We start from the raw sequence: 16,234 nt of genomic DNA on the forward strand, positions 1-16,234 counted from the left end.
GTGTCCATCGAAAGATGAATGGATAAAGAAGATGTGGTTTATATATACAATGGAATATTCCTCAGCCATTAGAAACGACAAATACCCACCATTTGCTTCAACGTGGATGGAACTGGAGGGTATTATGCTGAGTGAAGTAAGTCAATTGGAGAAGGACAAACATTATATGTTCTCATTCATTTGGGGAATATAAATAATAGAAAGGGAATATAAGGGAAGGGAGAAGAAATGTGTGGGAAATATCAGAAAGGGAGACAGAACATGAGAGACTCCTAACTCTGGGAAACAAACTTAGGGGTGGTGGAAGGGGAGGAGGGCGGGGATGGGGGTGAGTGGGTGATGGGCACTGAGGGGGGCACTTGGAGGGATGAGCACTGGGTGTTATTCTGTATGTTGGTAAATTGAACACCAATAAAAAATAAATTCATTAAAAAAATGGATTAAGGCTCCACTATCCAAAACTAATAAAAAATTAAGTAAAAAAAAAAAAGATATGTGGCAATGAGATCATTAGGCCCAGCTGGAAGTGCTGTATTTTGTCTCAAGAGGCATACATGGCTTTGGTCAGCAAAATTCCCTGCACATCATCCATTTTGGGGTGTTGAATTTGGCCTTTCTGCTCTGTGGCCACTAGGAGATGGTATTCTAAGATAAAAATAACAAAGAGAGGGCAAAATATTTTATTTTAGTTGATGTAGGTTGTCTCACTAGAGATGTTCAGAAATGTACAAGCTTGTCTGATTTGGGGTGGTTCTAGCTGTCAGCTGGCTAGGAAGGAAATACCTCACTGGAAAGAGAGGATGGGGTATGATTTCACTTACAGTGCTGTTGATTCTAGCCGAGGCACTGTAATTTCTATTTTATTACATCATAACAAAGCAGAGTGGGAGCACACTCTGAAACGGTTCATCGGAGACCTAAGAATAGGTCTCATTGTTATTTATTCATGAGAGACACACATGCAAAGACAGAGACACAGGCAGAGGGAAAAGCAGGCTCCCTGCAAGGAGCCCGATGTGGGACTCGAACCCGGGAATCCAGGATCACACCCTGAGCCAAAGGCGGGTGCTCAACTGCTGAGCCATGCAGGCATCCCAGAATCCCTCACAGTTTTACCATGGTTTTCTACTGTTGAAAATCTCTATAAGTATTCTCTTGGTGGGGTGGAGGGAGGGGGGACAGGAAATTTCGTCCTGTTCCTAAAGATGAACTACATTTCCTGTACAATTCAATTACTGAATCATACCACTGAGGTGATGTTCATTCTCTTTATTCATTCTTGAGTTTTAAAACCATTACTAATAATTAGAGAAGAGAGTAAATTTCCATTTACAGATATTCAAAATTAGCAAACTATTTCCAGTAACAACAAAACTCTGCACTTATTAAACAAAAATTTTATACCTTGCAGTTCCCATTTTTTAAAATTTCACCGTTTTAAATTTTGAATACAAACAAAAACTCCAAGGAGTCACAAAGCATGATAGAATTGAAGAAATTCAAAATTTGCTTCTTCATTCTTATAATAACTATGCTATCAGTGTTTGTTCTGAATCTACTACTGTTTAAACACAGGGATGTTCATACACAACAGGGACGCAAATTGTACCTGAAGGGAGCCTGAAGGATCCTGAGCTGTAATGAGCTTACCCTGAGGAAGCAGGCCTAGTTGCATCTGTGTGTCAGTTACAGAAGCTGTCTCTGTGCTTGGGTGTTCTCTGAATTAACTTCCATACAGATGTAAACAGACATGAAACCAAACAGCAAAAAAAAATTTACAATCTAAAATTGCCAAATGTGGGGGATATAGACAGCTTTTTTTACACAATTAGAAGGCGCTAATTTGAAGTTATATATGTATGATTAAAACGTGGTAGTGACCAAGCAATTGCTTAGAATTTAGGGTCAAGAAGGCACCTGAGTAACTGTTAGTTATGCATCCAACTCTTGATTTTGGCTCAGGCCATGCTCTTAGGGTTGTAGGATGGAGTCCTACGGTGGTCTCTGTACTGGGCATGGAACCTACTTGGTATTCTCTCTCCTCTCTCTTTGCACCCCCATCTAAAAAATGTAGATAAAAATAAATAGAATTTAGGGCTAATAGAAGATCCTTCTCCTTCACCACAGAGTATTTTTTATCACTGACATTGTTTAGAGCTGCTAGAGGTGGGTGATAATAAAAAGCAGTCAGAATTGTATTTGGGCTTAATTTAACCTCTTATTGCCTTCCCCTCGGGTGAAGCAGGAGCACCTACTGCCCTTAGCTTTGGAATGCGACTAGTTGGGACTCAAAGTTGGGAATTTGTAATCTGAAATGTGCCTACCTTCTTGTAGTTATTCATCTATGCATTCATTTGCTTGTTACCAAGTACTTGCAGAACACTTGTTATGTACCATGCATTGCATTGCATACTGGGAGTGAGATGTTGAATAAGACATGGAACCAAATGGTAAAGAATTTACATTCCGGTGGGAGAAATAGACAAGTAAATCAACAAATATGAAGCAACAGGGCTTCAGCAGGATAAGTATGGGAAACCAGTGAAAAGGGCACGTAGCTTGGTAACGTTGGCCTCTAGAGGGCACAACGTTGCAGAAAAGACTATCTCCAAGTCTGACAACCATGCCTGGGCTGACTTTGTTGGTGCTGCGCTCCTCTGTCTGTGTTTTCTGCTTTTACCAGGATATAACTCAGGCTCCAGAATGGACACCCCTTCTGTTTCTGAAATTAAGCACTATGACTCCTTATCAGTGTTTGGTCTTCTGGCCTCTCCCTCCGTGCCTTTCCCTTTCCTTCCTCACCACCAGGGATGGCACTTGGGACATGTTTTCACAGAGTAGACTGCATCAGAACTGCCCTCAGAGTGTCCCTTTCATGGTAATCAGGTGGAACCCCACAAACTAGCACAGCTAGTTTGAATGGCCAAGACAGATGTTGGAGATTCCATATTATCAAAATAGATAGAAACTAATATTTTCATATTTATGCCCAAGGTATATTACAGACTAAAAAACAAGGATGAACTTTCCAGAATGATGGAGACCTAAAGAATCCTTGCAGTATTCAAGTCTTATATTTTACTTTGTTGAATAAGCCTCTTTATTTCTTACTTTGGAAAGAATGGTTGAGAAAATAAGCATTAGACATGATCCTTCTAAAAAAATAAAGCTAGTACATAGTAATCACAGGTTCAGTGGTACCATAATTGTGTACTTTACAAAATGCTTTCAGAGATACTCTGGCTGGGCTGAAGGACTTTCTATGTATGTCTTGCTCAGAGTTCTGTGAAATGTATTGAGCTTCCTTCCATCTTTTGCCTATAGATTTCATTAAATCTCTCATTCTGAGCCACAGTGAAGTGGTTTTTCCAATCCCCCACAGTTCCTAGAAAAGGAAAAAATCGAGATGCAGGTGTCACTCTGACAGAAAGTTTCTGTGGCCATAAAACACTCCTGCCTTGTTCCACTTCCCCTTGAATGCATACCCATCCACTGCAGCTCTCAGTTCTGAGAAGGGCCCTGGGGTGCTCTGTGCAGGGGGTGGGCTCCTAGCTCAAGGATACTATTGATGCCAAGGCACAAAGGCGCTGGTGCCTTGACCCCACCTGTGGTATATTCACATAATAGACCACTGCACAGAAATGAAAAGGAACTACTGTTATAGCCCCATGGAGGAATATCAAAATGTTACATTGAGTGACAGACACAAGGCACAAGAAGGTACATACTGTATGATTTCATTTATATGAAGTCAAAGAACAGGCTAAATCAATCTGTAGTGATAGAAATTATAATGGTGGTTGTATCTGAGAGTGAAGATAGACTGGAAAGGGCCATGAGATGGAACTTTTGAAAGATGAGAATGTTTTTTTTTCTCAAAAAAATATTAGCTGGGGCAATTAGAATTCCTCTTTTGGGAATTGGAAACTAAGAAATATTAAAAGAATGAGGCAGTGCTCAACGGTAGTTATAGTTGGAAGTCATGATGTAGAGCATGTCTGGGCCATGATCAAGACCAAGCTGAGAGCAGAAGCTGAGTCAACAGAAGATAGAAAGTAGGAAAAAGGTGTAATTGGTAGAGAGATGGGAAGCTGATCAATGGAGGAAGGACTCGTGGCAGACATGTGGAGGGCAGCTGAGTCCTTTAAGTGGTGGGGACTTTGGGCAAAGAGCTGTACCCCCCTACTGCTGAGGTCCTGTCCCTGAGATTCAGGGATCCCCATGAGGTCTGGACCAACAGTGGCTCCTGCTTTTAACTACCTGTGAGACCACATTTCCCTTACACCTGTACATGACTCCTTCTAAAAAGCCCCTTGTGTTGGGAGCCACCCAGGATCAAATCCCCATCTTATTAGTGGTAAATTGTTCCTAATAAGCCAAATATTTTTTCTTGAAATTAATAAAACCTAACATCTCCTTGCTAAGAAGCAGACAGCATATTACTAGACAAACTGAGTGTTTCATTTATACTTGTATTTATACAGTATTGGAGGCCACACAAACCTTTTCTCATGAAGGGGGAAATGGACTGGTCCAGGATAGATTTAGGAACCGTGGAACGATTCACCATGGGATTTTCTTTCATTTTCTCAAATGATGTCTCCTGAACAATTTTATCCAGCACTGTTTCATCCAGGTTCTTTCCCATGAACTGCATGACTTTCTGAATTTCATGCTTTGGGTCCTGTGGTGATAATAACATCACATTGGAGTGGAAGGAGGTATCAGGATGGCACTTAAATTCTTCAGGATGTCCCTCCCAGAAGCACAGCCCTGAGACAGCCTGGAGCAGTCCTTCTGAAGGGCTTTTACTCACCTGTTTTATGTCCTCATAGAAGAGGAAGAGAATCTGGTATCTGTCTTTTATCTCCCACCATCCCTTCACATGGTCATACCAGGAACCCCAGCCCACTGTAACAGACACAGGAAACAGAACAGTCTGCAAAAGGATCATTCAAAGCCTCAGATATGTCCTGAGTCCACATGTGTTTAAGTTGGAGGGTGACGTGGTATGGTACAGCCTCGGGGTAATTTATCCCAACATGCTACCTAACGTGGCTTCCTATTTATTGTGTATAATCATATATGCCCTGATATCAGCACAAGGATACCCTTTGGAAGGAGGGTGACTCTACAGGTCAAGTGACCTAGCATAAAGCCTTTCAGATTGGGTGAGAGATATTTGCTGGGACTGGGGGTATTCATTCTGAGCTCAGCCACCCTGCGCCTCCAAGTCCCAGTCTGAGGTAGGACATGCCTAAGGAGGAACATAAGCTTCTCAGGACTCAAAATGCTATGCTTGATTCCTAGACTGACCCTACATGGAGTGGGCATGCAAAGATGTGAAGGATTATTCTTTACCTTTTCCACTGATGAAGGTTTCAAAATATTCTTCCCAGGTACCAGGGTCAGGAAGCATTTGATTCATCCTTTGGAAATGGTAGTAGGAAACCATGCAGTCTTTGGCATTTCGAGCTACATAAAGGAACTTTGGGTTAAGAAGAGAGGTGAGTAAAAGATGGTATGAAAAGTGAATTTTCACAGAATTCACTCAGGTGAATTTCATGCTTTGCACATTTGGTTCAGTTCTCCTGTGCTGGCAGTTCAATTTGGCTGGTGACCTCTTCCTCCTCTGGCTGTTCTTGCTTCTCTGTTGATTCCACTTGACCTATGACCTCGTCTTCCTCTGGCTGTCCCTGTTTCTCTGCTGATTCTCCTCTTTATTCCAAACTCAGTCCTGGTAAGTAGCCTGACTCCTGATTGCCCTTTTAGTTGTCAGGGTCCAATCCTTCTCTAGCAACTATGAACTACCATGAGACAGAAACTTCCACGTGCTTGCTGATGATCCTCCTAATACCTTCATCTCCATGTCCTGGAAAATCGGAATGGCTTCATGTTCTTATTTTTCTCCTGTTCTCATCAGCTCTATTATTTTCATCTCAAATCACTCAACTCCTGCTCTACAAAGCATCCTGTTTCATTTTGACTACAACTTGTATCTTTCTACCCTCCCACTTTAACCTAATTTGACCTTTGATCTCATTGTGAGTGCTACGTACTCCACTCAAATTCTGATGCATCAATCCCAAGCTGGCCTTGTTGACTGGCCAGCCACCTCAGATCTATAACTAGTCATTTCATAGTGATGCTGTTTTTTTTTTTTAACCCTAAAACTGGCAATGATTTTGCACACTAGGCAACCTATGGCAACGTCTGGAGGTATTTTTGGTTGTCACAACTGGGGGTGGTAGTTCTACTGGCATCTAATGAGTGGAGACCAGGGATGCTGCTCAACATTCTATAATACTCAGGCGAGCCCCTCACCCCAACTCCCTCAAAAGAATTTTCTGGCCTAAAATGTCAATAGTGACATTTTCTGCATTCTGATACTCTGACATCCTGGGGCCTTGCTGACCTTAGAGGGATTGCTTTTGCCAGGTTTAGCCGGTTACTACAGATAGTGACAACTCACTATCAAGCTCATTTTTTGCATGTAAGGCAACCAGTCCGGAGCCTTTATCTCCCTTATTGGGCTTTCATGCTTTGGGTCACAATCCTTCTGCTCTAATCACCCCAGGGCCAGGACCATATAACCAGGGGCAGTCCCTATGTCCCAGCATCTCCAGAAATCACCCAAAGTACCCAGTCCTAAGCCTGATTACCTATCTCACCCATTCCTTCCATCAAAAACTACAATAAAGACTCTTGCCCACATTTTACCCTTGCTCCCTCTGCCTCCTGATGGACCCTGGTGCTTTTCAGGTGTGAGGCTTCATTACTGCTTGATATTCATTTTATCAATCTTCCTCTCGTATTTCTCACCTCAAACCACAAGGCTCTCTCCTCAAAACTTCTTCCCATTTCCCCCTGCAAGTTCACCAATTCTCTCTTCTGCTATGTCTATTCTGCATTTTACCTGTTGTTGAATTTGTGTTAATGTATTACTATTTTTTTTGTTAGTTTTTAAATCCAGAAATGGAAAGGACTAGAAAGAAAAGAACTAAGAAACCAATGTGAAATAGCCACAGGTGATCAATAACACTTTCTGTGAAGGATGCATGACAGTAAGTGGCAACAAAAATTATTTTCATGGCAATCTCACATCCCACAAACACTGAGAGGAAATTTGATCGTCAGGGCTTGGGTTCTACTACCAGTTTTGTGCTGCTGGTTCGGGTGCTAGGAACACGATCTTAATCTCTAAGACTGGTGCTTTGTATCTTTGTAAAGCAGAGATGGTGGTGATGAAGCTGAAGTCCACAAATGCAGAGACAGAGGGAGGAAGTCAGTTCTGCAGGTGCAGACTGGGAGATGGGGTCCTACTGCACAGGAGACCAAGAAGCAAGTGTGTAGATGACGTGGGACAGGGCTCCTCCTCCCTCACCCACAGCAGGGTCTCTGTCTCCATGGCCACCCTGCCACTCATGAAGCTCTCTAACCAGCCCTGGTGCCCTGGCCCCCTTGGGGCCTTGGTGGTCCGTCTGAGGCTCGGCGGCCCCTCCATGCCTGTGGCACTGTGCCCTCCCCAGTCCCTGAGGGAGAGTCACCCCAGGTGCTGGCAAACCAGAGACCTATGGTTGAATTTTTGTAGCAAATGCTTATATATTGTTTCAGTTACAGAAATCCTATTTATTTATTTACTTTAGTAAAAAAAATTCTATCTTAAAAATAGTATCTTATTTCTTTTATGTTTGATTCAATCTTTCATTTACTCACACAACTTCAACATTCTTACATTTCTATATCTGAAGTCCTCGAGGTCTACCCCTGCTGTTTGTGCTTTTTGCAGACTTTCTCTTGCTGGCTTGTTCCTTTCCTTTTTTTTTTTTTTTTTTTTTTTATAATTTTTTTTTTTAATTTTTTTTTCATTTATTTATGATAGTCACACACAGAGAGAGAGAGAGGCAGAGACATAGGCAGAGGGAGAAGCAGGCTCCATGCACCGGGAGCCTGACGTGGGATTCGATCCCGGGTCTCCAGGATCGCGCCCTGGGCCAAAGGCAGGTGCTAAACCGCTGCGCCACCCAGGGATCCCCCTTTCCTTATTTTTTAATGTGAGGTGGTGAGCTCAAGCAGGCCATTGTGGCCCATGCTGGAGTTACGTCCCCCAGTGTTTGTTTCTGCAGGTCATCCTGGGGAGGCTGGCAATGGGAACCACCTTATGCTAGTTTCTCAGCATGGGGCTTCTTGGACAATGCAAGAATTATAACATTGAACCTCCTTCCTTGAGACAGGAGGACTATGGCCACACATTTTCAGAGCAGCTGAGAGCCCAGGTGAAGACAGAGAGGTTTCCTCGGTTCGGCCTTGGCCCCCTCCATCCACCCATTGAGGATGAGGCCCTTCAACTGTCCCAGCTTTGGTTCCTCACTTTTCTGATACCTTCTGCTCTGGGCTTTGACCCAGTGCAGCTGATGTAGGAATGAGTTAGGGGCAGATGGGGCTAGGCAGGGAAAGATAAGGGAAAGGCCCAAAGTCAGGCTCCCATAGATCTGTGGGTTCCCATAAATGCCAAGGCCATTGAGAGGCCCCAGAGTCAGTCTCCCACCCATCCCAAGGAAACAGAGATACAGCAGCAAAAACAGGAAAAAAGATAAACCTGGCTTCCCAGCTCCAAAATGTTAGGGAGTGTCCCCCTTTGATAGTTACTAAGTAATCACAGAAACTCCCCAGACCACAAAGAAATAAATCATTAAGGTGTTATCAATATCCCTCCTCAAACCAAGACAGCACAAGAATCTCAAGGCCATGGGCTCCCAGGCTAGGTTCTCAATAAAAGCTCCCACTACAAGCCCTTGGTGGCAACCCTGTCAGGACCCCGCTCGCTTCTGAGAGCTTGCTCTGTATCTCTGCTTAATAGACGTCTATCGCTTTGCTCATTCTCCTGTGTCCTTGAGATTCATTCTTTGACTCCATGAGACCCAAGCCATGAATCCCACGCTGCTGGCTTCTTCAGGTCGTCAAATACCTGCAGCACAGCTCCAGGCTCAGTGACCTCTCCTTTTCATTGAGGAGCTTAGAGATTTCCTTTCCTCTCTCTGGATCTCAGTGACACATTTACAAGGAAACTTGTCGTGTGTTATGTATTATTGCAAGGTGTTTCGTACAGAAGCTCTCAGGGTACTTAGCTGGCTATAATCCAGAAGTGGAGATTCTTGTTCCCTGAGACAACTGGGCTGAAAGGACTCCCGTGATTGCTACTGTTCCCTAGAAATACACCCATGTTAGTCCTTTGTCCCCTTTATTCCCACTTTGGAGAAAACTTTCTTACCAGTGTTGGCTGACACCTCAGTTTCTCCCCTCACCTCCATTCACTCTACAGCCACTCACTTGCTGTCATTCAGCATCTGAATGTCCTCTTTGTGCCAGGAGCTGACTAGGCACTGGAGTGCAGAATAAATAAAGTCCCAGAATAAATACAGAGCCCAGATTTTGTGAGAGGCCAGAGCCAAGGCTCCCTTTAAGAAACATTGCTCCACCCTTTTAAACAATATTTAGGGTTTTTTTTTTTTCTTTCTCCTCAGTTTTTCTTCTCTGCTCTGTTTCTTCTCTTAATTGCTCACACCCTTGCGTCACTCTGAACACTCAGTGTCTCCAGTTCATACCAAAAATTCAGTCTGGCTTTTGCCTTCATGTCTTGTTTGAAATCCTTCAGGTGAATATCCTGCTGAGTATAGATAGAACTTTACATTTTATTTTCCTGCTTATCAACAGTTAATACATCAGAGATGGTGGAAGAGTAAATATAATGACACTGTTGTGAGTTAGGGACTGGATGGTTTGCTCCCAGGAGGCCCCAGTTTCCTGCCTGTCCCCAGGGAAGCTGTTGCTGTCTTACCTTGCAGTTGTTTTCCCAGAAAGATGGAGGCAACAGCTGAGTTGGAAGGTGAGTCCTTAGTATCCGTGGAGAGGGCATTGCGTTGGCCTTTTCCACCCCTTTAAGTAAATCAAGAGGAAACATCTGCATAGTACAAGCATTGCATGGGAAACTTATATTTTGGGCTCTGTCCAGAATGTCCTAACACCTCCCTTCCCTTTTTCTGCTTATCTCTTGACTTTCCTTTTTGATTTCATAATGAGATTATTGAGATGACTACCACTTTTGTAGACTTCTACAGCTAGAGAACTGGAAGGGAGCTTCAATTAATATGCCACTTTAAGGATGAGGAGATGAAAGCTGAGAATGGACAAGCTAGGTCTTGTTGTGGCAGAGCCAAGGGGACCAGAGTGCAAGTCTTTCTTGCCTTCTAGATAGCGCCCATCCCTGCATGTCTGCAGTAGGCTGCCATGTACCTGACCTACGTGTTAGTCATTTGTTTCATCTCTAAAAACACATGTACTTCATGGCATGTGAGTCGTGATTTCCACTCTGTACTCTAAAACACTGACTGGGCACCCGCTCTGTGCAATCATTGCATAGACTGAGGTTAAGCGATGTGAGATAATAGAAAATTTATATTTGTTTCTGCCCCTGCTTCTTGGCAGAGAGTTCCTGAAACCCCTGTTGTTTGGGTATAGGGGTGTCCTGTTCTTTATTTTTTTTTTGAGGATTTATTTACTTATTTGAGAGAGAGTAAGAGACTGTGCACATGCATCATCAGGGAGAGGAGTGGATGGTGAGAGAGAGAGAGAGAGAGAGAGAGAGAGAGAATTCCAAGCAGACTCCCTGCTCAGCACAGACCTGATGCAGGGTTCAAGCTGACGACCTGAGATCATGACCCCAGCCGAAATCTGGTCAGCCACTCAACTGACTGAACCATCCAGGTGCCCCAGGTGTGTCCTATTCTAATGAAGTGACTCCAGGGGGGAGGTTCCTGGATGGGGGCTGGTCACCAGCAAAACCAACCATGATTAGAAGCTTGGAATTTTCTCCAAATTGGGGAGAAGGGCTGAAAATGAAATAAATGATAGATCATGCCTGTGTGATGAAGCTCCATTAAATCCCCAAAGTCCAGGGTTTGAGAGCTCCTGGGTTGATGAACATGAGATTGGGGAGGATGGTGCCTGAAGAAGGCATAGAAGCTTCGAGTCCTCTCCCTATGGTTTGTCTGAGGTGTCTCTTCCATCTAGCCAAAGAGAGGGTTGTGGGAACACCTGATTAGTAGTCAAGTTGGACAGAAGTTGTGGGTAACCTGGGAATCTACTACTTGCAGTTGGCACCTAAAGTGCAGGGAGAGCAGTTTCGTGAGCACTTCACCTGTGAGATCTGATACCATCTGCAGGTAGGTAGTGTCAGATTTGAGTTGAATTGTAGGACACATGGCTGGTGTCATAGACAGTCTGTTGTTGGTGTGAAGGACCCCCCAGCCGCGGTCAGACACATGTTGGATTTGGGGTCTGAGTCTAATACAGCAGAAAGGAAAAGTTAAAGAAGACATGCTCCTTTTCTCTAAGAAGCTTCCATTCTAGTGGAATCACAGGCTTATGCAAAGTGAACAGAGTTAGTTATGAGAAATGAATCAGCCCCAAGGATCTGGAGTACATTGATGTTGTCCAGGGACACACTGAATTTGGACCCTGATATGTAGTTGATGGGAAAAATGCCTCTATATGAAGGGTCAGAAAGGCTGCTGGAATGTAGGAGGGAAACAAACCTGGTAATAAAGAAGCATTTTATTGTAAATGTGTATCAACAAGTTAAGCTCTGAAGCAACCTTCTACACTGGCTTTCCACATCTCTTCATCCCTGAGTACTCCAGTGAGTGGTTGGTTTTCCAAAGATGGGCAAGGGGGGTAGAAAGAAAGGTGTGAAGGAGATGCCCCTGACAGACATCTTGAGAGTGCTGTTGTTATGTTTGACTTGTAAAAAGCTGGATCCCAGGTAAGGTCACTTAGTCCAAACTGCCCTCTTGCTGATATAAATTGTCCACGTGGTCTGTATGAGCATTACGGCTTTGGTTATTATCCCCGGCTTTGGGAGGAGCAAGAATCTCTGCAGATCACAGTAAAGAGGAGGAAGACAAGGCCCTTCACCCTAGGAGGGAGTAGGTCTGGAACTGGTCTTGTTACCTACACTTGAAAATGTAAATGCTCCCTGGTGCTTTCAGATTGTTGCTGCTTTTGAGCAGCTCAGACCACGTGACTCTTGTTTGGAAACCTTCCATACTCAAGGTGGTTTTTCACATTTGCTCCCCAAGCTATGTGTTTAAGAGGCTGGATTCAAAGTGGAGTTGAAAGGATGTGCTTCATTCTGGTCATTTTTGATTTTGCTTATTTTATATGTTGGGAATCCCTAGTAGTTTTAAAAAATTGTAGTAAAATACATATAAAGTAAAATTTGCCATCTTAATCCTTTTAAAGAGTCCAGTTCAGTAGTGCTAAGTGCATTCATACTGTTGTGCAAGAAGCCTACAGAACTCTCCATGTTGCAAAATTGAAACTCCATTCCTGTTAAACACTAAGTCCCCATTCCACCCTCCCCCAGCCGCTGGCAGCCACTATTCTTTCTGATTCTATGACTACTCTGGCTACCTCATAAAAGTGGAATCATACAGTGTTCATCTTTTTTTGTGATTGGCTTATTCCACTTAGCATAATATCCTCAAGGTTTATTCATGTTGTAGCCAGTGTTAGAACTTCCTTCCTTTTTAAGGCTGAATAGTCTTTCATTGCATGTATGTATCACATTTTACTTATCTGTTCATCTGTCATGGACACTTTGGTTGATTCCATCCATGGCTGTTGTGAATAATGCTGTCATAAACACGAGTGTGCAAGTTATCTTTTCCAGTCTCTGTTTTTTAGTTCTTTTGGGCATATACCCAGAGGTGGAATTGTTGGATGACAGGGCCCCAACAATTTTTTTTTAAATAAAAAAATCCTGGTACTGAAAAGAAAAATTGGAAAACCACTGGTTTATTTATTTATTTATTTTTTAAAACCACTGGTTTATACTTAAAGTTTATATTCCTTAGCAAGACGTGTAAAACTGTCCTGTCTCTAGCTCCCTTCCTCATGTTCTGTCATGTCTCCTGCTCACATGTTCCCCTTCAGAGCTATCTACATTCATCCTGCTGCTCCAGGCCCCTTCCTTCTTGTCTATGTCTCTGGGCACCTGGTTGGTCCCATTTGTTCTTTAAGAGTCTCTCCAGACACTTCCACTGCTAGTAGTATGGTGGCCTGGACACTATGAAGACCTGTCCTGTTATAAAACACATGCAAAATCTGATTGAAACACTACAAACAGCCTTTAAATGTATAGCCAGGCAAGAAACTAATGGGGCTTTCCAGAGGCCCAAGTGCAGAGGGAGTACAGGACAGAGAGGTGAGAAGGAAGAAGAGAGAGAGAGGTTGTGATGACCTGAGCATGTTTGCCCCTTAGTTCTGGGGCCCAATGACCTCTATGTGGGAAGGAGGCTGGTACGCTTAGGCTTTCCTCCTCCTACATGCAACTCTCCCAGCAGGCTTGACCCAGCTCCAGTTTCAAAGTTTGCTGCTGAAGAACCCCTATAGCAGACAGAAATTTTGTGGGTTTAGGGCTTTACATGGAGCATCCACGAATGTCTTTTTTCAGAGGTTCAGGTAAATTATACATCTCTCTCTCTCTCTCTCTCTCTCTCTCTCACATCAGTACCTCAGAGGAGCTGGTTGGGTGGCCTTATTCCTTTGTCACTGACATGAGTGCTCAGCCTTAGGGTTGGGGTTGAGAAGCGCAGGAGAGAGTGTCCGTGAACACACCTCAAGCCACAGAGTTGATTCCTGAGCCTGACCCATGAAGGAAGGGGGCCAAGGGAGTCATTTTTGGCTCTCATCATCTGCGTGAGGAACTTGCAGTCTGGCAGGAGAGACACAGCAATAGCAGTAGCAGCTTGTAACTGCAGGTGTCACCTTCCCAGGCATTGGTCTTCAGGCCCATTCTTTACCCTGCCAATGGTGAAGTCCTATGAAGTCCTATGCTAACTCCACCCAACATACCCACTGCTTGTCATCATATGGTCTGCATTTGTCTCCTCCATTGGACCATGGATTATTGAGGGCAAGTGGAGGTGTAGAGTCTTATAAGTACAGCCTAGGGCCTGTAGTATAAATGCTTGTTGAGCTGAAAGGGTTATTCCTAGATCTCATCTATATATTCTTTCTTCCCAGCCCTGCTCTCATTAGGTCAGCCCTGCAATACCTTTGATGTCAAACAGCTCTCTAGCTGTAGGTGGTGGTAGTGTGGGGGGCAGGGGGAGTGGAAGGAGGCCTGGGAGGGAGATTCGCTATGTGGGACACAAACTTGCACTATATCCAGCAGTGTTCGTCCACTCCTGAATCCTCTGAGTGTGGTCAGTATACTTGACCAGCTCCCATCAGTCTATTTGGACAACCATCCTACCCTCCTAATGGTAAGTCCTTGCCTTTGATGGCAGGGATCATGTACTCTGAAATAAAACCACTGCCTGGATGGAAAGACTGTAAAGCCTTAACTGCTTGTCATCTCTTTGGACATGAGGCACTTTGATTTTTAAGAAACTATCTTGGTTTGTATATGATGTGCCATGCTCGGTTCTTGGTTATCGACTTTTCTTGAATTCTGCAGCTCCTGGCATTGCCTTGAGATAAGTTCTATCCTGTTTCTTATGATAACTTAGTGACTGGATACTTTGCTCCCCACTGTCAAGAATCCTCACTAGAAATCATGCTTAGGCTTTTTTTCCCCTCTCTTTAATCCCCCAAATTGTCAGAGGTAAGACAATGGTGGCAGGTGTGGGATGTAGAAGTGAGATCAAACACTGGGCTTGGATGCTTCAGGGAACACATGCTTTTGTGGGGCAAAGGATTTAGCCTAAGAGGTGGTCAGTAATACTTAACACTTAAATAAGATCTACTCTGTCCCAGGTACTGCTCTAACCTTTTTACACATATTGACTCTGCCAAAGTGGGATCACAGTTAAGCAGGCAGTGCTGTGGGGCTCTGACCCTGTGTGTGGGGTCAGAGCCCCACAGGTAGTTCAGAGCAGGGGTCAGACCAGGCATTAGATTGCTAAGCTAGTGGTCAACCAGACGGATAGGAACTAAGGACCAGAGGAGTCTGAGCAGCTGGGCAAGGCATTGGTAGATTTATCTGTCCACACTTTCTCCAAATTAAACTTCCACACTAGAGTTGTATTGCTTATAGTTTTGTGGCTCTAGCTAGGTGTGTTTCCATTTTTTTTTTATTGTGCTGAACTATACAATGCTGAAACAGAAAAGTAGGCCTTCCTCCTATCTCTGTTCTGCAAAATGCATCCAGTAGCTGCCTGTTACCTGGAATGGCTTCTTTTGCCTTCTGATTGTCTTTTTTTTTTGGTGTGAAGAAAAAAATTTCTGGGTTGAGTATTACTCTAAAAAGTTTCCCTACAGAACAGAAATAGTTGGCTGCAAATGCACTATTTTTTCTAGTTATCTGGCACCTCCTTGACTCCACTGGGAATTTGTATGGGTAGAGTAAGGAAAGAAGAGAGTGTGAAGTGTTCCACATATAGCTTTCCACCCTCTCTGTATGTTCTACAGCAGCAATGGTCAGAGGGAGCATTGAAAAAGAAAATAAGGCAGATTCCTTTTTACTTGATGATTCATTTTTGGCAAACAAACTTAGGTAATTTGTAGAAAGAAACAAAGAGGAAGAAAGGAGGAGGAAACCCATGGTGATAGAAATGAGAGGGGAGGAAGAACAAAGAAACAAAACAGAGGAGAAAAGAAAACAGAGACAGGAGAGAGAGGAAGAGAAACGAAGAAGGACAGCCACAGGAGAGCCTACTGCCCTTCAGTAGGATAAATACACTGTGTACATCTAAGCAATGGGATCGCATTCAGCACTGGCAAGAAATGAGCTCTGAAGCTATGAAAAGACATGGAGGAAACTGAAGTGCACATTACTAAGTGAGAGAAGCCAGTCTGAAAAGTTCATGTACTGTATGATTCCAACTATATGACATTCTGGAAAAGGCAAACTGTAGAGACAGTAAACAGATCAGTGGTTGTCAGGGGCTGGGGAGAAGGGAGGGTGAAGAGGGGGCGCATAGAGGATTTTTAGGGCAGTGAAACTACTCTGTATGGTGGTACATTGTTGGATCCACGTTATTATACATTGGTCCAAACCCAAAGAACATACAACATCTAGAGCAAATCCTAATGTGAACTATGGACTTTGGGTGATTAAGACATGTCTGTGTAGGCTCATCAATTGTAGCAAATACAATCTGGGGGAGGAGTGAATATTGAACAATGGAGAAGGCTGTGCACGTGTAGGAAATCTCTGTGCCTCTATGTT

At 43.6% G+C, this 16,234-nt stretch overlaps 1 protein-coding gene across 2 annotated transcripts in view; it reads right to left on the reverse strand.

The window, feature by feature from the left end:
• Window positions 1-1,254: 1,254 nt before the first annotated feature.
• SULT1C2 (sulfotransferase family 1C member 2) overlaps window positions 1,255-16,234 on the reverse strand; it is a 29,182-nt gene continuing 14,202 nt past the window's right edge. For both annotated transcript variants that reach the window (XM_025462754.3, XM_049115380.1), the window contains exons 4-8: window positions 9,839-9,936; window positions 5,362-5,488; window positions 4,817-4,911; window positions 4,504-4,684; window positions 1,255-3,385 (exon numbers count right to left, since the gene is read on the reverse strand). In XM_025462754.3, coding sequence (XP_025318539.1) covers window positions 3,276-3,385; window positions 4,504-4,684; window positions 4,817-4,911; window positions 5,362-5,488; window positions 9,839-9,936 — 611 coding nt within the window. In that variant the 3' untranslated portion in view covers window positions 1,255-3,275. The remainder of the gene's footprint in view (window positions 3,386-4,503; window positions 4,685-4,816; window positions 4,912-5,361; window positions 5,489-9,838; window positions 9,937-16,234) is intronic.

Source organism: Canis lupus, chromosome 10, assembly GCF_003254725.2.
Source record: "Canis lupus dingo isolate Sandy chromosome 10, ASM325472v2, whole genome shotgun sequence".
NCBI lineage: Eukaryota > Metazoa > Chordata > Mammalia > Carnivora > Canidae > Canis > Canis lupus.